General features: G+C 41.6%; 1 protein-coding gene across 1 annotated transcript; it reads right to left on the bottom strand.

Annotated features, from left to right (window-relative positions):
* Positions 1-9253: 9253 nt before the first annotated feature.
* On the bottom strand, positions 9254-9580 carry LOC138907432 (uncharacterized). Its single transcript, XM_070198030.1, has one exon. The coding sequence runs from the start codon at positions 9578-9580 to the stop codon at positions 9254-9256; it is 327 nt and encodes a 108-aa protein (XP_070054131.1).
* Between the last annotated feature and the right edge of the window lie 13004 nt (positions 9581-22584).

The following is a 22584-nucleotide window of genomic DNA, read 5'->3' as shown; positions in this document are numbered from 1 at the left end:
ATACATAGTACAAACTGCTCGATACCTTAAGTCACCGAACGGGACGTTAATTCTCAAAACGACCAGTCGGGTCGTTACATTCTCCCCTTCTTAAACAAACGTTCATCCTCGAATGTGCCAAGAACCATTCCGAAGACATCAGACCACCGAATGTACTCACTATACATATACTCGCGGGGTGATCCCACGTCACCCCAATCCACATGAGCCTGACAACACCACCTCAATTGAAGATTATTTCTCCCGTCCACACTGACAAACCTTAGAACCAAATTTCTCGCCATCCGATCTTTTCCAAAAGACCTGATTCTTACATCAACACAAGGTATGGGCCTCAACCAGCTGTAACAACTCGTGCCTACCCCAACCAGGTACAAACACACAAGGTAACACACTACAGATATGTCCATAACAACATCTCTGATCACAATAGCTTCCCATAATCAAATACAACACCGACAAATAACCTCATCTCAGCTAAAACCTCATTCTAGACCTCCAAAATACCAACAACGATGCAATAAACACGAAGACCTCATAACTATTCACCTGAATCATCAAGTCACATTTAACGCCACCTGGGCACACACCGCGTGAGCTAAAAATCCCAGTAAGCATGACGCAAATATGACCAAATATGCAAAGAGAAACGCATAAGAGAACTATCAAACAAGCCCGATATCCATAACTCCCTATTAGTACCATACTACGAATCAATTTCAGAAGGGAAATTTAAAACATATGAACTAATCACAAGGATCTCATCCTGATATAACTTCCACCATAACACGTAGCCCGGTTCAAACATATCAAACCACATGAAAATGCGAGGATCCCATCCTCAACTCTAAATCATAAGTAGTATACACATCATACCAACCGGAACCTTCCACTAATTCAATTCCGCTAAACAAAATCATAAATTGTAACCAAACTTCCAAAAATCACATCAGAACTTATCGTAATGAGTAACAGAAAGACAATTCTAGCCTCATGGCTCTCAATAATGAACAAAAGCAAAATGATAGACACGGGCTACCATCATAGAATCTCCCAACAGGGGCAAACACATCAGCAGAGTACAAAATCACGAAACTCACCCATATGTGAAGCATGATAGGAGGACTCACCTCGATAAGCAGAACCAAATCAAAATAAGAATAGTGCTCCTCTATAACAAATCGAAACCATACCTGTAACGACATTATCTGGTATAGCAGCCTCAGTCGTACCGTAGCAAATATATCAACGGGCTGGGCCTCCCCCTATAGCCCCTCTACCCGCCTGTCCTACACCCCTAATTGGTTGTGCAGGTGGAGTAACAATTAGAATGGAGCCCATAACCTGAGTGCTCTTATGGAATCCGCCTCTCCCAAGTCTGGGACAATCTCTCACAATATGCTTAGTATCACCACACTCATAACAACCCCTCTGTGGGCGTGGCTGCTCGTACTGAGTCTGTGCCGGATAACTAAAATAACCGTTGTAGGAACCCCGTACTGGTGGCACACTAAAAGAACTAACTAGAGCACCACGAGTAGTATGAAGTGCGGACTGGACTGGCCGAATGCACGATCCTTCGCTATGATGGGTCATAGCTAAAGAGTAAAATCCATTTAGCCCTCCAAAACTCCAAGAACTCTTGGTCTCCTTAGCCTCTCTTTTCTTACCCCGAACACGCTCTAATATCCTGGCAATCTCCACCACCTGCTGAAATAGAGTATCAGTCTGCAACTCCCGAGCCATGCAAAATCTAAGATCATAACTGCACCCCTCAAATGAACCTGCTGACTCGCTCTCTGAATATAGGAACCAAAGTAGGTACATGACAGGCTAACTCACTGAACTTGATGGCATACTCTGACAATGTCATGGTTACCTGGAGCAGCTGCTCAAACTCTGCACGCCACGTATCCCGGAGGGTCTGGGAACAAACTCCCTCAAGAACATCTCTGAAAACTGAGCCCAAGTAGGTGGTGCCGCATCGGCTGGTTTGCCCTCCTAAAAAACTTAACACCGCTGATACGCCGCTCCCGATAGCTGAAATATAGTAAAAGCAACTTCGCTCACCTCTACAATACCCATGGTGCGAGAATACGGTGACACTTCTCTAGAAATCCCTGAGCATCCTCGGTAGATGTGCCACTGAAAGTAGGTGGACTATACCTCTTGAACCTCTCAAGTCTCTTATGTTCCTCCTCTGATGCCCCTGGTCTAACCTCAGGCTGAACCGGAATAACAGGTTATACCGGCACCATACCCGAAACCTGACCAATGTGAGTCCGCTGCTCTGGTGTACGGGCGGTGGAAGTCTGAGCTTCTTCCCCAATCTATGAAGTAACTAGTGAATGGAGATCAATCCCTCCTAAGCCAATGTACCAAACATGCTCAGGAATTGTGCTAAAGTATCCTGAAGTCCGGCCCGGTGCCTTTCCCCCAACCGGAGCTACTGGCGGCTCCTCAACTGCTACTCTGATAGGTGCTCTAGCTGTGGCGCGTGCCCTTCCTCGGTCTCTACCTCATCCTCGGCCTCTCGCGGCTTTTGTAGGGGGTGCGGGTGTCTGCTTAGCTGACCCGGTAGCGCGTGTCCTCACTATTTGTGAGAGAATAGAGATACAAAGGCTCAAACTTCGGAATCAACAAATCCGCACAACATGAATGAAAGAAGTGGAATCTTTTCCTAATAATTCTGTAGCCTCTCGAAGATAAGTACAAACGTCTCTGTATCGATCCGCAAGACTCTACTAAACTTGCTTATGACTCGTAAAACCTATGAACCTAGAGCTCTGATACCAACTTGTCACGATCCCAATTTCCCTCCATAAAATATCGTGATGGCACCTAGTCTTTAAGACTAGGTAAGCCGATTTCTAACATAATTAAGCTAATTTTTTAGATAATGATAATTTGAAACATGGTTTAATATAAGTGCCGAGACAAAAGCGGAATAAGCCTACTTTGTAATAACCATAATAATTTTCCAAGACTGGTAATACAGAGTAGGGGTGCTTATCGGCCAAATTGGGCAGATAATTACACTTAACGGTTCGGCTTAACGGTTATCGAATTATAAATATAGTAATCTGCTAGCCATCCAATAAGACAACGGGTGGATTGGTATCGGATTAACAATTATCGGGCGGGTTATCAGCTAAACCAAATAGAAATTTTTTGAACAATCATTCAATCAATACCAAACAGTTTCAAATTACTACCAAAATTTTAGAACCATCTAAGATCTAACCAAACAATATTTTTTAATTGAAGAGTCTTCAAGACTCATACTGTTATACACGTATTAACCAAATTTTTAATACCATCAAAACTACTCATACCGACATATATGTATTAATCATTGAAATTTTAATTTTTCGACTTCTCAGTTCTCAGTTCAAGAGAGAGACGAGACTGGCGACTTCTCTGCCTCTGGTAGCTGCAGACAATTGAGAATTAGAAAATTGAAATTAGGGATTTAGCCATTTAAGGTTTCAATATTATTTTATATACATAGGGGTAAAAGTGTAAATATAAAACTCTTTAACGGGTTAACGGTTTATCCGATAAGTAAATTGAGTAATTCGTCCCCAAACCATTAAACCATTATACAATAGATTAAATGCCTTTCGATAACTTCAATTCCAATTAACTGTTTAAGAATAAACTCAATAGTGAAAGTATCCCCATGAACTAGCAACTCAACGATAAAAGAAATCACACAATGTTAAAAGTGGTAACAACTCCAAATAAGGCATATAAGATCAAGCTCAGCAAGTAAAGAATGTGACAGGTAACGACAACTTCCAATTTAGAATATAATAGTGGACATGGCGAATAAAAGATATAACAAGTACCAATAATTTCCAATTAAATATATAAATGATGCCTAAGAGTTTAAACCGATAGAATTTTCACATATAAGCCCGAGTACGTACTCGTCACCTCGCGTACACGGCTTTCACTTTACACAAATACCACAAATGACTCAATTCATAAGGGGTATTTACCCCACACAAAGTTAGGCAAGATACTTACCTCAACGAAGTTAGACCGATGCTCTAAAATGACCTCCTCATATGAAACAACCTACTGACGGCTCAAATCTAGCCAAAATAATTTCATGACATAATTAAAACTCATAGGAACCAATTCCGGATAATAAATCTTTGGTCGTTAATTAAAACTACAAAGTCAACCCCGGGCCCGCACCTCAGAATCCGATAAAATTTATAAAACCCGAACACCCATTTCGATACGAGTCTAACCATACCAAAATTATCAAATTCCGATATCGAATCGTCCTTCAAATCCCCATTTTACATTTTGAAAGATTTTTACAAAATTTCCTATTTTCTTCCATTAAATTCCTTAATTTAATGATATGTATGATTATTGAATCATGAAATACAATCAATTTCGGATAAAGAATACTGACCCAAATCAAAATCGTGAAGAACCCCTCAAAAATCGCCCAAAATCGAGGTTTCCAACTCAAAAGAAAAGGTGAAAATGACTAACCCTCGTCTCTTAACATTCTACCTAGGGATCGCACCTTCGACACAATTAGTCGCACCGGCGGCATCGCTTTTGCGACGAAATCATCGCTTCTGCGGAGAAGCACTGGAGGCCAACCTTCGCACCTTTGGAAAAAGTTCTGCTTGTGTGCAAACGCAGGTGCGAGCAAACATCACGCTTCTGCGCTGACCATCGCTTCTGCGATCAAGGTGTAACCGGAGTCGTCTGCACAAAAGTCAAACTCCGTTCATCTCTTACCGCTTAAGCTTCTAAAACAAGAATCCTTATTCCAAATCAATCTCGAATCATCCGAAATTCGAACTCGACCACTAATAAGTGGGGATTTTGACTACTTATTAGCGCATTTTAGCTTTCGTTTTAGTCCAAAAATAATTAATTGTGTTCTCGAAAACTGATGAAATATGCTTAATTGCAGGAATATTGAAAAATGAGCTTCCAAGATGAAATCCAACTCAAGAAGAAGTGATCTGAACTCAAGGAGAAAAACAGACACAAAAGCTTAAACTGCGGACCGCAGAACATCATCTGCGGCCGCAGATTGTGCAGAAGAACTTATCAGAGATTTGTGAGAAGTGTGGTCCGCACATGAAATGTGCGGCCACAGAAGCTAGACAAGAGCAAAAGTTCAGAGAACCTGCATATCAAGTTCAACGGAAGTGCGGACCGCACAATAATTGTGCGGCCGCAGAAGTTCAGCTACGCGGCCGTAGTTGCATTTGTGCGGTCCGCAAAAGTGCCATGAGCGGCCGCACTCAGAAATGTGCGGACTGCAGAAAGAGAGAGATGCGGTCGCGGTTCAGAATTGTACGGCCGCAAGATTCCAATCTTGTCAGGTTGAAGCAAAGTGAGGACCACACATGGAATTGTGCGGCCGCAAAACCTCCGAAAGGGCATTTTTGTCCGAAAATTCTGGCTCTGTATAAATAGAAGAGTTTCACTTTTTTAGGTCAAGTTTTTGACATTAGCAGCTACAATAGTCGTTTTCCTTCACTCTATTTAGTAGTTTTTGCCATTTTGAGCTTTTTAAACATAGATTTCTTTATTTTAATTAGCAATATTGGTTTAATTATCATTTCTTCTTCTATTTCTTCCGTCTTAAGCATGAGTAGCTAGATTTTCACTAGGGTTGTGACCTAACCCTAGAGTGTAAACTTAATGGGTGTTTGATTTATTGCTTGTTTATGGTTGGGTATTTATTATTTAGCCCTGTTCGTGCTTTTAGTTGTAGAATTAATGGTTACAAATATTATTTCATGCATATTTGACTTGGTCTCTACTTGAGAAAGAGAGACTTAGTCTAGAAAATTTTGGCTAACAAGAAATTGGGATGAATCAAGAGATTGATAGTCCCAATTAAAGGGTTGAATCTAGAGATAGAAAAACCCGACTTGAGCTTTGTATCAACCGTTTTGTTCAACACCCATTTGGACTTGAGAAAGCCAAATTGGACAAAGTCACTCTCTGACCGAGAGGTATTGAGTAGGTACTCAAGTGTTGATGGCTATATTATACCCCGACCAATAAAACAAGTTTTAAAGTTTACAACCCGTTAGGCAAACACCTAGGTGAAGGTCATAGCCCTAGGCCTTTTACAGTATTTGAAAAACAACAACAAAAATAATTTTTTAGTTTCATTACTTAATCTTGCAATCTTAAATTGGAATAGACATAGAACAAGCATCAATTTGTGAAAGTGTAATTTGAGATAGTTCATACTCATACGCTACAATTTATACTCTTAAATCCCACATATAGCTCCCTGTGGAATTCGATCCCAACTCCTTGTTTTGTATTACTATTGAAATCTACCGTTTCATAACCTTGAATTGAGGTGTGAACTTGGACGAATACCTAGTACGAAGCTGCTCGATACCTTAAGCCACCGAACGGGACGGTAATTCTCAGAACGAACGATTAGGTCGTTACACTTGATCTTCTCCTGAAAGCTTCACTGGACCAATTACTCAGTTCGATTGCAAATGTGATTAAAACAGTTCCAAGACAAAACAATCCTCATAAAGTTAGCATCGTTTCTGCAATGAAATTTAAGCGTGGAAGCTTTTCAACTTTGACTTTATTGCTCGTTTTTTTTTTTCACTTCTCTCCGTATGTGAAAATTTTAATTTGACTATAGTAATTCTTCCTAATTTTATGCAAAATCCACTAAAAATTAGAATTTTCCTGGAATACTCGTATCGTTTTAGCCAATAAATTCAATGTATTTTTTTAATATATAAACGATCAAAGTGCTTCAATGGAAAAACAGGAGAGGGGACAATTGAAACTTTCAAGAGAAACAAAACTACATTCACACAAGTCCAAATTGTAAAAAGATAGGGTATATCAAAATGGTTGTTGCTTCAGTGAAGAACTTCTACAACGCTTCTGATCCCCCGCGTCCTTTCTTCTTCGCTTGCTTCACCCCCATGATATCCATGAAACTTTAAACCCCTAGCGGAAGAGCTGGTGTAGGATCAAGGAAGAGCTATGAGCCCGTTTGAATTAGCTGATTTGAAATAACTGATAAGCATTAGGTGGAGCAAAGTATTTTTAAGTGCTGAATTGATTTAATAAATAAGCAATTACGTGTTTGGATACAAGTGTTGAAATTGATAATAAACTGCTGCAGTATTTAATAAAAATGTGTTGATAAGCTCTATTTCTGTTAAAATGACTTGAATAACCTTAGACTGTTTACACTTATAAGGGCGTAATTTCTTCAAAATTTTAGATTCCAGATCGATTCAAATACAAAATATTCTATTTATTATTTTATTTTAAATACAACTATAATTAAATAAGATAATTTTTATGATAAATATAATTTATTTTATGATAAGCATATAATCATAAGTTATAATAATTAATAAATTGACAAAAGTTTCTCAGTAAAACAAATAAACCTAAATAGGATAATATATTTGAAGAGAAACACTGTCTTCATCACTACAACACTTTGAAACCAATACACCAAAAATTTGATATGTTCTCGTTTTTTTTACATACAGTTCAAAGATTAATACAAAATCACATAGATACAAATATGCAAAGGAATAGAGAATTTGCTTACCTCAAATAGTCAATGACAATTGCCGACTTAAAGAGACATGGGGTTTAGGTTGAAAATATACGTGAGGCAATGAGTATCGATGTAGGAGTTTTATTTTGAAAAGAAATATTTTAGGGATAAAATAGTAAAAATTTTGGTCAAACTTAAAATGCTTATAAGCTAAAAATCCATAAGTTGGGGGTGACCAACTTATGACTTTTGGCTTATAAGCACTTTTAACTTTACCAAACGCGTAGATAAGTCGAAAAGTGCTTATAAGCTAGTTTGACCAGCTTATAAGCTTAGCCAAACACCCTCTATATATGGTGCTGATACAACCAGAGTTCCAAATATATAGTAGCGGTGTTGATGCCATACGTGAAATTAGAAAATGACGTTGGATTGTTAATGACTTGGTCCCATAACCTCATTCATCAGAACAATAAACCTATTTATGCTAAATCATAATGCAGGGTGTTTGAATATGGTGTATCTATTTATATATTAATGGTTTAAAAATATAATGGTGAAGAGTTCATTCAAATTCTGTAATTAAGTGATGCATGTATAAAGGTGTAACTGAATATTTTTGGAGAAATCCATGATCGTATAAAATAATTAATTTTATGACTGAAACTTTATGTAAAGGCTTTAACATCAGAATGGAAAATGAATTGAAGAAGGGAAAACAGAGGAAACATTTGTGAAAATCTGAGAAAAATGATAAATAAGAATGGTGGCTTAAGAGACATGCCACATAAGCTTCTCAATTGCCCAGCTTTATGTAAATATATAGATGATGTATTTTAATTACTCAAATTATCATATAACAATAAGTAATTATACTAGATAATATCATATGCTTTGGTATAACTATATATGTAAAATTGATTCTTTAATATGTTTGTTTATTTTATGTTTTATATTTTAATTAAATAAAATTTAAAAATAATAAAAGTCTCTTACGATAAATATTTAAGTTCAGTTTTCTCTTTAAAAGAATTATAAGACCTTGGTACTATCCTTTTTGGTAATTTGACACTCAAAAGATTTTTTTTAGAAAGATTGAACAATCACAATTTGTTTACCAAATGTTGCAAAAAGTACTTAAATGAATTGGCCAAACACAAATATTTTTTTTTCAAAAGTACTTCTAAAAAAGGTATTGTTCAAAATAAGCAGATTTTGGCAGTTTGACCGAACGAGCTCTAAATTTGTTCTTAATTTCTAATTAGAATGGATGAATATATCATTATGAGAGACTCATGGAATGATATAAAACCGTGGTCTAATAGTTAAGGAAGAATGACATCAAAGACATAAATCACTTAGTAAATTCTCATACTTTCTTAAACCTTAATAAGCAAAATAATCCGGTGTATGTATTGATAGAAAATAGTAGACACCCGTTAATGGAATAGTTATTGTATGTGTAAATTTCTCGGACACCACCATTATTAGCAAAAAATGAGAGATTTGTGGAATGTCCATTTGAGATTCTATTCTTTAACTTGATAAAACTAGCCATTTGATATGATTATTGTTGTTCTGTAACCAAATAATAATTGACTATTAATTTTAAGGTAGGAATTGCACTAGGTATTCCCTTTCAACAACCTTATTTAAAATATCTGATTTTTTAAAATTATTTAAAGTTTAACTAGTGTCACTTTAGACCTGGCTGTTGTTTCTGCTCATGCTCCTCCTCCTCCTCCTCTTCTTCTTCCTCCTCTTCTTCCCCCTCATCGTCCTCCTCCTCTTCTTCTTCGTCTTCCTCTTCTTCTTCCTCTTCATCTTCTTCCTCCCCTTCTTCCTCTTTTTCCTCTTCTTCCTCTTCTTCTTCCTCTTCCTCTTCTTCTTTCCCGTCTTTCTCCTCTTCTTCCTATTATTCTTGCTCTTCCTCCTCTTCCTTTTCTTCCTCTTCCTAGTCTTCTTCCTATTATTCCTCTTCTTCTTCCTCCTTTTCTTCCTCCTCTTCTTCCTCTTCCTCTTCCTCATCTTCTTCCACTTCTTCCACTTCTTCCTCTTCCTCCTCTTCTTCCTCTTCTTCTCCCTTTCCCTCTTCTTCTTCTTCCTCTTTTTCCTCCTCTTCTTCTTCTTCTTCTTCTTCGTCTTCGTATTCTACTTCTTCGTCTTCTTCTTCTTCCTCCTCCTCTTCCTCTTCTTTCTCCTCCTCTTCTTCTTCTTCTTCCTCTTTTTCCTCTTTTTCCTCTTCTTCTTCTTCCTATTCCTCCTCCTCTTCCTTTTTTTCCTCTTCTTCTTCTTCTTCTTCTTCCTCTTCCTCCTCTTCTTCTTCGTCTTCTGCTTCTTCCTCCTCTTCTTCTTCCTCTTCCTCTTCTTCTTCTTCTTCGTTTTCTTCTTATTCTTATTCTTCCTCTTCCTCTTCTTCTTCTTCTTCTTTCTCTTCCTCTTCTTACTCCTCCTCTTACTCTTCCTCTTCCTTTTGCTCTTCTTCCTATTCCTCTTCATCTTCCTCTTCTTCCCCTTCATTTTCCTCTTCTTCTTCTTCTTCTTCTTCCTCTTCCTCTTCCTCCTCTTCTTCTTCCTCATCTTCGCCTTCCTCTTCCTCTTTTTCCTTTTCCTCCTCTTCCTCTTCTTCTTCTTCTTCTTCTTCTCCTCCTCCTCCTCCTCCCCTTCCTCTTCTTCTTCTTCTTCTTTTTCTTCTTCTTTTTCTTCACAATGACTCAATCAACTAATCTATGAGATTTCTTCTTTGATTAGATTCAATTAGGGGTGGCATTTTGAGCCCAAGCCCAACTAACCCGCCCAACCAGCCCAGCAAATAATGGGTTGGATATGAAAGAATTTTATTGATGGGTCATTCTGGGCTAAGCCCATTTCAACCTGTTAAAATTGTTAGCCCAACTCTAACCCGTTTAGGTGCCCAAACAGACCCGTCAAACTCCCAAAACCTAAACACAAGACGCTTTCTCTTCCACTCTCTGTGCACTCAAAAAACCGACTTGTTTCTCTCTAAACTTCAAATACGATCTCCAGTCTCTGTCTTTTTTCCGGTGACTTCCATTTCTCTGATATCTTCCTTCTCTCCGGCGAACTCTTTGTCGGAGTTTTCTCTGGATCTCGAATTTTGTCTATCAGATAAGGTAAGTGTGTTTGATCCTGTCAAGGATTTCTCATGTTATCTTTTCAAATGGGAAAGCCAAAGGTGACTGATTTCTTCATCGTTTTGCTATTTAGTTCAGCACACTTATGTTAAAATAACGAACTTTCTGTTAGTTTGGAATGTGTTTCATTTGATGTGATAAAAAGTGGCCCTTTTCCACAAAGATAAAGGACTATTTGTGTCCATGATTCTATAATAAGAATGAAAATACACCAACACTCATACATAAGGGACTATTTGGGGCTTTTTCTCATTTCTACAACCTGCCTTTATTTTGTTTCAAATATTTGTCCTTTCTGCTCCAACAGTAGCATTATTTCTCTTTATTTTAGGATTATATTGTATAGTTCATTGATTAATCTGTTGAAAGAATGGGAAATTGAAAAGAAAATATATTCTATAACTTTAGATAATGCAAGTTATAATGATGGTGTTGTGGGTTACTTGATTGAGCATTCTAAGCTGACAGATTCTTTGCTTTGTGATGGAGACCTTGTCAATATCAGGTGTGCAAGTCATATTTTGAATTTGATTGTTAAAGCATGTTTGAAAATAAGAGAGAGTGTTATTTTTAACATTAGAGAAAGTATAAAATATATTAAAGGTTCTGAATCAAGGATTGTCAAATTTGTTGAGTGTATCAAGAATCTTGGTTTAAAGTTGACGGGAAAAGTGCACCCATATGTGTCTATTAGGTGGAATTATACATATTTGATGCTTGATAGCGCTTTTGTAACAACCCAGCTGGTCGTTTCGAGAGTTATAGCCCTGTTTCCCCTATTTCTGCTTCTTTTTATTTTCTTCAGCTATATTGTGATATATCGGGTTAGTTGGGTCGGGTCCAGAGTGGTTTCGGAGTGAATTGAGACACTTAGTCTCTTTATTAGAAGCTTAAGTTGGAAAAGTCAACTGGATATTGATTTATATGTAAATGATCTCGGATTTAAATTTTGATGGTTCTGTTAGCTCAGTTAGGAGATTTTGGACTTAGGAGTACATCCGGAATGTGATTTGGAGGTCCGTAGTGGAATTAGGCTTGAATTGGCGAAAGTTGGTAATTTGGCGATATTGGTCGGCAGTGGAAAATTTTGATATCGGGGTCAGAATGAATTTCCGGAAATTGGAGTAGGTTCATGGTGTCATTTGTGATGTGTGTGTAAAATTTGAGGTCATTCGGATGTGGTTTGGTAGGTTTCGGCATCGTTTGTGAAATTCGAAAGTTTAGAAGTTCTTAGGCTTTAATCCAGGGGTAATTTGGTATTTTGATATTGATTTGAGTGATTCGAAGATTCGACTAAGTTCGTATGGGGTGATATGACTAGTTGGTATATTTGATTCAAGTTCCGAGAGCCTCAGGAGGTGTTTCGGATGCTCAACGGAAAGAAGTTTTGGACTTAGGCTTGGCAGATTTTTCTGGTGTTTTCGCACCTGCGGTGGGAGGCCCGCAAGTGCGGCCCCGCATAAGCACTTAGAAAGTCGCAGATGCGGGAAAGGCTAGGTTAGATAGGAATCGTAGGTGCGAGAAGGGGAACGCATCTGCGAGCCCGCAGATGCGAGGCTGAGACGCAGATGCGGAAGAGAGGAGTTTGGTTGTTTCTGTAGAAGCGGAGGGAAATGCGCAGGTGCGCGTCCGGAGGTGCGAGACCCGGGACGCAGGTGCGGGGCCAGTGCATTAAGTGAGTTTTCGCAGAAGCAGAGTTCCCAACCGTAGAAGCGGCTCCGCGGGTGCGGATATTGGACCGCAGGTGCGGTTTTGCTGGGCAAAAAGTATAAATAGAGGACTTCGAGATTTTTCCTCATTTTCACAATTTGGAACACGGACTTTGGAGCTTTTGGAGCGATTTTTGGAAGGAAATTCAAGGGTTATCACTGAGGTAAATTCCTTGAGCCTAATTATCCTTAGCTATGGTGTTTACTCGTTGATTTCTCACCTAATTAGTAGGGTTTTGAAGTGAAAATTGGGGGTTAGGGCTTGGGATTTTGGAGAGTGGATTTGGGGGATTTGAGAGACCAAATGATGTCGGATTTTGATGAAGTTAGTATGGTTAGACTCATGAGGGAATGGACTTTGGGGTTTTGTGACTTTTGTCAGATTTCGAGACGTGGGCCCGGGGGCCGGGTTTGAGTCGATTTCGGATTTTGGCCATAATTTGATATTTTTCTTGTGGAATTGATTTTTTTAGCCTATATTGATCATATTGTATTACTTGTGGCTATATTCGTGATGTTTGGAGGCCGAATTAAGAGGCAATGGCATTCTAGAGTAGGACTTTGCTTGGTTTGAGGTAAGTAACATTTTCAAACTTGGTTTTGAGGGTTCGAGGCCCCAAATTATATGCTATGTGATTGGTATTGAGGTGACGCACATGCAAAGTGACGGGCGTGCGGGCGTGCACCGTGAGAAGTGTGAACTGGGTGATTCCATGGCACTGTTTAGTGACTCTATCCTATTGATATCCATGTTTTCATCATGTGATAAAGTAGTTAAGCTGTAAATCATGCTAGATATCATGTTTAGGCCTTGTGTCGGTATTGTTTGGACACTTAGAGGTTGTTTCTTGCTGTCATCTCACTAGTTTTCATTCACTATTTCATACTCAGTCATGATCATGCATTTTGTATCATATCTCGGTCTCAGTTATTTATTGATTCATCATTTCATTATTTCGGGTTGTTTTCATGACATCGTGATCCCGTGGTGAGACTGGAGAGGTTGATAACTGACTGAGGCCGAGTGCTTGGTTATGAGTGACAGTTATAGGATCGGGCTGCACGCCGCAGCGGTTATATTAATGATTATGATAGCGCTTGGGATGTAGGAGCCCCTCTGGAGTCTGTAACACACCTCCAGTGAGCGAAAATGATATTATTGAGGGATGGATTTCCCTGGCCATGGATTTGTCCAAAGTACTTGATACCTGGAGATGGATTTCTCCACAGGGTTGGATTGCCCTTTTTCCTCGGTGCTGGTGATGTATAGTCAGTGTTGTATATGTTACGGGATAGATTTCCCTAGGCCGGATAGCCATATATAGTACCGAGTGGTTGAATACTTGAGAGTGGAGCACATGGTGCATTTCATACAGTCTGTGCATTGGCATGTAGAGATAGCTGAGTTGTATACCTTACACTGTTCAGGGTTGTATTTCCTTTACTGTTTGAGATGTATATTTGGCGTGAAAGCATGCCTACGTTTCTGCACATTTATTTCTATTATATCTGTTGAGGTTGAGTTCGTCACTACCTTTCCGTCCAAAGTTTGGACTTGTTACTTACTGAGTTGGTGTACTCGCGTTACTCACTGCACCTTGTATGCAGATCCACACGATACCGGTCGTAGCGGTGGTTGCTGATTAAGGATCCTAGAGTTTTGGGGACTATCAAGGTAGCTGCACTGCATTCGCGGGCCTTGACTCTCCTTCTTTATCATTGTCGTACTTTCAGTTTATATCTCTAGACACTGTAGTAGACTGTATTTCAGATGTAGACGCTCGTGTACTCAGTGACACCCTGGTTTTGGGCTGGATTGTATCACTTTGGGATTTTCATATGTTTTAAACAGTTTTTCTTTAATGTTATATGTTTCCGTTAATGTTTTCAAACTTATTGTTGTTAGTGTTGGGTTGTTGAGTTGAGGCTGGCCTAGTTCCACGATAGGTGCCATCAAGACGGTTGATTTTGGGTCATGGCAAGTTGGTATCGGAGCGTAGGTTACATAGGTCTCACTAGTCATGAGTGGGTTTAGTAGAATCTTACAGATCGGTACGGAGACGAATGTACTTAACTTCGAGAGGCTACAGAACCCTTAGGAAACTCCACATTCTTGAATTCTTGTCGTGCGAATCTGTACTTAACTTCGAGAGGCTACAGAACCCTTAGGAAACTCCACATTCTTGAATTCTTGTCGTGTGAATCTGTTGATTCTAGTAACTAAACATATGTTGTTTCATTCTCTCACAGATGGTGAGGACTCATACTACCGGGCAGGATGGACAGCCACCAGTACCACCAGCCAGGGCCGCGAGAGGCCGAGGGCGCGGTAGAGGCCACGGTAGGGGCAGAGGTGCAGCCCGCACAGCAGCTGGGGTAGTACCTGCAGATCCACTAGTTTCCCCAGATCAGGACCAGATTCCGGTTGTTGATGCACCATCTCAAGAACCACCTGTGTCTATTGTGATTCCAGGCCTTCAAGAGGCCTTAGCTCAGATTCTGACTGCGTGGACTAGTCTTGCTCAGGCGGTCTCTAATCCGACCGCAGTAGCAACTTCTCAGGCCGGGGGAGGTGCTCAGACTCCCGCTGCCCATACACCAGAGCAGGTGGTACAGGGATTCCAGACACCGGGGGAACCACCAGCCCAGCCGGTTGCAGTTGCTCAGGACTATGTGGTTCCTGCTATGCCTGAGGATGAGCAGCATAGATTGGAGAGGTTTGGGAGACTCCAGCCTCCATCTTTCAGTGGTGCAGAGGGTGAGGATGCACAGGGTTTCTTGGATAGGTTTCAGAGGATACTCTGCACAACAGGAATTCTGGAGACCAGTGAGGTCTCATTCACTACTTTCCAGTTCTCTGGGGCTGCTTCAGTTGGTGGGAGGCTTACGAGAGGCGTAGGCCAGTCAGCGCAGAACCCCTTACTTGACAGCAGTTCTCTGTTATCTTTATGGAGAAGTTCGTGCCTCAGACCAGCAGAGAGGAGTTGCGCAAGCAGTTTGAGCAGCTTCGTCAGTGTGATATGTCGGTGACGCAGTGTGAGATGCGATTCTTGGAGTTGGCCTGTCATGCTATCTGGTTGGTTCCCACAGACAGGGAGAGGATCAGGAGGTTTATAGATGGCCTCACCTATCAGTTGCGATTGCTTATGACTAGAGAAAGAGTGTCTGATGCTACTTTTGATGAGATTGTCATCATTTCTTGCTAGATTGAGATGGTACGCAGTCAGGAGAGGGTTGAGAGGGAGGCCAAGAGGTCTCGTAGACAGGGAGGATTTATCGATGCTCCTTCTGGGGGTCAGTTCCAGCACGGTAGAGGTCGTCCTTTCATAAATGCTCAGACGGCCCATCCAGGTCACCGTGGTGCATCATCTGGCCATGGTTATCACGGTTATCAGTAGGGCCAGACATCATTCGGTGCGCTACCAGCTTAGATTTCATCTCATGCACCATCAGCTCAAGGTTCATCTGTGTCAGGACCTTCTAGCGGTTATTCCAGTGCTTGGGGTTCCCTTCAGTCCCCGGTGGCCGGTAGAGGTTGCTTCAAGTATGGGGATTTGGGTCATATCAAGAGGTATTATACCTTCCTGACGGTAGGTTCATCTTAGCAAAGGAGTCAGCCTTCGACTTCAGCACCAGTTACTTCATCACCCATCCAGCCAGCTCGGGGTGGAGGTCAGTCAGCTAGGGGTCGCCCGAGAGGGGGAGGCAGATTAGGGGTGGCCAGGCCCGTTTCTATGCCCTCCCTGCCAGACCAGATGCTATTGCTTCAGATATTATGATTACAGGTATTGTCTCAGTTTGTCACATAGATGCCTCTGTATTATTTAACCCTGGTTCCACGTATTCATATGTTTCCTCGTATTTTGCCCATTTTCTGGATATGCCCCATGAGTCCTTAGTTTCATCTGTTCATGTATCTACTCCTGTGGGTGATACTATTGTTGTGGACCGCGTATATCGATCATGTGTGGTGACTATTTGGGGTCTGGAGACCCGAGTGGACCTTTTGCTGCTCAGTATGGTTGACTTTGATGTGATATTGGGTATGGATTGGTTATCTCCATGTCATTCTGTTCTAGATTGTCACGCTAAGACCGTGACGTTAGCGATGCCGGGATTTTCGAGGGTTGAGTGGGGCGGTTCTATAGATTATGTACCTAGTAGGGTGATTTCATATTTGAAGGCTCAACGTATGGTTGCGAAGGGTTGCCTATCTTATTTGGATTTTGTGAGGGATGTTAGTGCAGAGACTCCTACCATTGATTCTGTTCCGGTGGTACGGGATTTTCCGGATGTGTTTCCTGCAGACCTACCTGGCATGCCGCGTGACAAGGATATTGACTTCGGTATTGATTTGGTGCTGGGCACTCAACCCATTTTCATCCCACCGTATCGTATGGCACTGGCGGAGTTGAAGGGACAACTTCAGGAACTCCTTGATAAGGGGTTTATTCGGCCTAGTGTGTCACCTTAGGGTGCACCGGTCCTATTTGTGAAGAAGAAGGATAGTTCTATGAGGATGTGCATTGACTACATGCAGTTGAACAAGGTCACGGTCAAGAACAAGTATCCTTTGCCACGTATTGATGATCTATTTGACCAGTGTTCTCCAAGATTTATTTGAGGTCTGGGTATCACCAGCTGAAGATTCGAGATTCGGATATTCTTAAGACAGCTTTCAGGACCCGATATGGCCATTATGAGTTCTTAGTGATGTTTTTTGGGCTGACCAATGCCCCAGCAATGTTCATGCTTTGATGAACAGTGTATTCCAGCCCTATATGGACTCATTCATTATTGTATTCATTGATGACATCCTGGTGTACTCTAGTAGCCAGGAGGAGCATGCTCAGCACTTGAGGATTGTATTACAGAGATTGAGGGGGGAGAAGCTTTATGCAAAGTTCTCCAAGTGTGAGTTCTGGCTCGGTTCCGTAGCATTCTTGGGGCACGTGGTGTCTAGTGAGGGTATTCAGGTGGATCCGAAAAAGATAGAGGCGGTGCAGAGTTGGCCTAGACCGTCCTCAGCCATGGAGATTAGGAGCTTTCTTGGTTTGGCGGGCTATTACCATCGCTTTGTGGAGGGATTTTCATCTATTGCATCGCCCTTGACCAAATTGACCCAAAAGGGTGCTCCATTCAGGTAGTTAGATGAGTGTGAGGAGAGCTTTCAGAAGCTCAAGATTGCTTTGACCAAAGCTTCGGTGTTAGTTCTACTATCTGCTTCAGGTACTTATACCATGTATTGTGATTTCTCGAGGGTAGGTATTGGATGTGTTCCGATGCAAGAGGGTAGGGTAATCGCATATGCCTCGCGCCAATTGAAGACCCATGAAAAGAACTATCCTATCCATGATCTTGAGTTAGTAGTCATTGTTCACGCCTTGAAGATTTGGTGTCATTATTTGTACGGGGTTCATTGTGAGATATATACTGATCACCAAAGTTTGCAGCACCTATTCAAGCAGAAGGATCTTAATTTGCGCCAGCGGAGATGGTTGGAGCTTCTCAAGGACTATGATATCACTATTTTGTACCATCTGGGGAATGCCAATGTGGTGGCCGATGCTTTGAGTCACCAGGCGGAGAGACCCTTGGGATTGAATATTCAGGCCTTAGTGGGCCAGCTTGTCAGATTGGATATTTCGGAGCCGAGTCGGGTATTGGCTTGTGTGGTCTCCAGGTCTTCTCTTTATGATCGTATCAGGGAGTGTCAGTATGATGACCCCCACCTGCTCGTTCTTCAGGACAGGGTTCAGCGAGGTGATGCTAGGGATGTGACCATTGGTGATAACGGTGTGTTGAGGATGCAGGGCCGGATATGTGTGCCTAATGTAGATGGGCTCAAAGAGTTGATTCTCGAGGAGGCCCACAGCTCGCGGTATTCCATCCATTCGAGTGCCGCGAAGATGTACCAGGATTTGAGGCAGCACTATTGGTGGAGGCAGATGAAGAAGGATATAGTTGAGTTTGTGGCTCAGTGTCTCAACTATCAGCAAGTTAAGTATGAGCATCAAAGGCCGGGTGGCTTGTTTCAGAGGTTAGAGATCCCAGAGTGGAAATGGGAGCAGATCACCATGGATTTCGTAGTTGGGCTCCCACGGACTTTGAGAAAGTTCGATGCTATTTGGGTTATTGTGGATCGGCTGACCAAGTTCGCGCACTTCATTCCAGTTGGTACTACTTACACTTCAGAGCGGTTGGCCGAGATTTATATCTGAGAGGTTGTTCGCCTGCATGGCGTTCCAGTTTAAATCATTTCAGATAGAGGTACTCAGTTTACATCACAGTTTTGGAGGGTCATGCAGTGAGAGTTGGGTACTCAGGTTGAGTTAAGCACAACTTTTCACCCTCAGACGGACGGGCAGTCCGAGCGCACTATTCAGATATTGGAGGACATGTTGCGCGCTTGTGTCATTGACTTTGGGGGTTCATGGGACCAGTCTTTGCCGCTCGCGGAGTTTGCATATAGCAACAGTTACCAGTCGAGTATTCAGATGGCTCCGTATGAGGCGTTATATGGGAGGAGGTGTAGATCTCCGGTAGGATGGTTTAAGCCGGGTGAGGCTAGGCTCTTGGGTACAGACTTGGTCCAGGATGCATTAGATAAGGTGAAATTGATTCATGAGCAGCTTCGCACTGTGCAGTCTAGGCAGAAGAGCTACGCGGACAAGAAGGTCCGTGATGTGTCTTTTATGGTCGGGGAGAAAGTTTTGCTGAAGGTATCACTCATGAAGGGTGTTATGAGGTTTGGGAAGAGGGGAAAGTTGAGCCCCCGGTTCATTGGGCCTTTTGAGGTGCTTCAGAGGATAGGAGAGATGGAATAAGCTTGCCTTGCCACCCGGCTTGTCGAGTGTGCATCCAGTGTTTCATGTTTCCATGCTCCGGAAGTATGTTGGCGATCTGTCCCATGTTTTGGACTTCAGCACGGTTCAGTTGGAGGGTGATATGACTTATGATGTAGAGCCGGTGGCCATTTTAGAGCGGCAGGTTCGGAAGTTGAGGTCAAAGGATATAGTTTCAGTGAAGGTGTAGTGGAGAGGTCAGCCTGTGGAGGAGGCCATATGGGAGACCGATCGGGAGATGCAGAGCAGATACCCACACATATTTGAGGCTCCAGGTATGTTTCTAGACTCGTTCGATGACGAATGTTTGTTTAAGAGGGAGAGGATGTAACGACCCGGTCGGTCGTTTCGAAAGTTATAGCCCTGTTTCCTCCATTTCTTCTTCTTTTTGTGTTCTTCAGCTATATTGTGATATACCAGGTTAGTTGGGTCGGGTCCGGAGTGATTTTGAAGTGAATTGAGACACTTAGTCTCTTTATTAGAAACTTAAGTTGGAAAAGTCAACCGGATGTTGACTTATGTATAAACGATCTCAGATTTGAATTTTAATGGTTCTGTTAGCTCCGTTAGGTAATTTTTGACTTAGTAGTGCATCCAAAATATGATTTGGAGGTCCGTAGTGGAATTAGGCTTGAATTGGCAAAAGTTGGTAATTTGGCGATTTTGGTCGGCAGTGGAAAAATTTGATATCGGGGTCGGAATGGATTTCAGGAAATTGGAATAGGTTCGTGGTGTCATTTTTGACATGTGTGTAAATTTTGAGGTTATTCGGACGTGGTTTGGTAGGTTTCGGCATCGTTTGTGGAATTCAGAAGTTTAGAAGTTCTTAGGCTTGAATCCGGGGGTAATTTGGTGTTTTGATATTGTTTTGAGTGATTCAAAGATTCGATAAGTTCGTATGGGGTGATATGACTAGTTGGTACAATTGGTTGAGGTTCCGAGATCCTCGGGAGATGTTTCGGATGCTCAATGGAAGGAAGTTTTGGACTTAGGCTTGGCAGATTTTTCTGGTGTTCTGGTGGTTTCGCACCTGTGGTGGGAGGCCCGCAAGTGCGGCCCTGCAGAAGCGCTTAGGAAGTCGCAGATGCGGGCAAGGCTGGGTTGGATAGGAATCACAGGTGCGAGAAGGGGAATGCATCTGCGAGTCCGCAGAAGAGAGGAATTTGGTTGTTTCCGTAGAAGCGGAGGGAAATGCGCAGGTGCGCGTCCGGAGGTGCGAGACCTGGGACGCAGGTGCGGGGCCAGTGCATCAAGTGAGTTTTCGCAGAAGCGGCAGATATTGGACCGCAGGTGCAGTTTTTCTAGGCAGAAAGTATAAATAGAGGACTTCAAGATTTTTCCTCATTTTCACAATTTGGAACACGGACTTTGGAGCTTTTGGAGCGATAAAGGAAATTCGAGGGTTATCACTGAGGTAAGTTCCTTGATCCTAACTATCCTTAGCTATGGTGTTTACCCGTTGATTTCTCACCTAATTAGTAGGGCTTTGAAGTGAAAATTGGGGGTTAGGGCTTGGGATTTTGGAGAGTGGATTTGGGGGATTTGAGAGACCAAATGATGTCGGATATTGATGAAGTTAGTATGGTTAGACCCGTGAGTGAATGGGATTTTGGGTTTTGTGACTTTTTTGGATTTCGAGACGTGGGCCAGGGGGCGGGTTTGAGTTGATTTTGGATTTTGGCCATAATTTGGCATTTTTCTTGTGAAATTAATTTCTTTAGCCTATATTGATCGTATTGTATTACTTGTGGCTATATATCATGCTAGATATCATGTTTAGGCCTTATGCCGGTATTGTTTGGACCCTTAGCGGTCGTTTCTTGCTGTCATCTCACTAGTTTTCATTCACTATTTCATACTCAGTCATGATAATGCATTTTGTATCATATCTCGGACTCAGTTATTTATTGATTCATCATATCATTGTTCCGAGTTATTTTCATGACATTGTGAGACGTGGTGAGATTGGAGAGGTTGATGACTGAGTGAGGCTGAGTGCCTGGTTATGAGTGACAGTTATAGGATCGGGCTGCACGCTGCAGCAGTTATATTGATGATTATGATAGCGCTTGGATTGTAGGAGCCCCTCCGGAGTCTGTAACACACCTCCAGTGAGCGCGGATGATATTATTGAGGGATAGATTTCCCTGGACATGGATTTGTCCGATGTACTTGATACCTGGAGATGGATTTCTCCACAGGGTTGGATTGCCCTTTTTCCTCGGTGCTGGTGACATATAGTCAGTGTTGTATATGTTACGGGATAGATTTCCCTAGGCTGGATAGCCATATACAGTACCGAGTGGTTGAATACTTGAGAGTGGAGCACATGGTGCATTTCATACAGTCTGTGCATTGGCATGTAGAGATAGCTGAGTTGTATACCTTACATTGTTCAGAGTTGTATTTCCTTTACTGTTTGAGATGTATATTTGACGTGAAAGCATGCCTACGTTTCTGCACATTTATTTCTGTTATACCTATTGAGGTTGAGTTCGTCACTACCTTTACGTACAAAGTTTGGACTTGTTACTTACTGAGTTGGTGTACTCACGTTACTCTCTGCACCTCGTGTGCAGATCCAGGCAATACCGGTCGTAGCGGCGGTTGCTGATTGAGGATCCTAGAGTTTTGGGGACTAACAAAGTAGTTGCACTGCGTTCGTGGGCCTTGTCTCTCCTTCTTTATTTTTGTCATACTTTCAGTTTATATCTCTAGACACTGTAGTTAACTTTATTTCTGATCTAGATACTCGTGTACTCAGTGACACCCTGGTTTTGGGATAGATTGTATCACTTTGGGGTTTTCATATGTTTTAAACAGTTTTTCTTTAATATTAAATGCTTCCGTTAACGTTTTCAAACTTATTGTTGTTGGTGTTGGGTTGTTTAGTTGAGGTTGCCCTAGTTCCACGATAGGCGCCATCACGACGGTTGATTTTGGGTCGTGACAGCTTTTCCTTATCGTCGGGCATTTTCTGACTTCAAGATACTTGACAAAGATTTTACATATTGCCCTTCAGATGAGGATTGGGTTAAAGCTGAAATAATTGCTAAGTTTTTAAGGCCTTTTTATGAAATCACTACACTATTTTCTGGGAGTCGTTATCCTATAGCCAATTTATATTTTCATATGTTGATAAGGGAAGAGTTAGGTAGTGAGGATCCTAATATTAAGGCGATGGCTATGGAAATAGAGAAGAAGTTTACAAAATATTGGCAAGACGACTATAGTCCAATTTCTTTTATGGCGATCATCATTGATCCTCGATATAAGTTAAAATTGATAAAGTTTTGCTCCTCGATATAAGTTAAAATTGAAAA

Source organism: Nicotiana tomentosiformis, chromosome 3 (genome assembly GCF_000390325.3).
Source record: "Nicotiana tomentosiformis chromosome 3, ASM39032v3, whole genome shotgun sequence".
Classification (NCBI taxonomy): Eukaryota; Viridiplantae; Streptophyta; class Magnoliopsida; order Solanales; family Solanaceae; genus Nicotiana; species Nicotiana tomentosiformis.
This window is presented reverse-complemented; position numbering and strand designations above follow the sequence as displayed.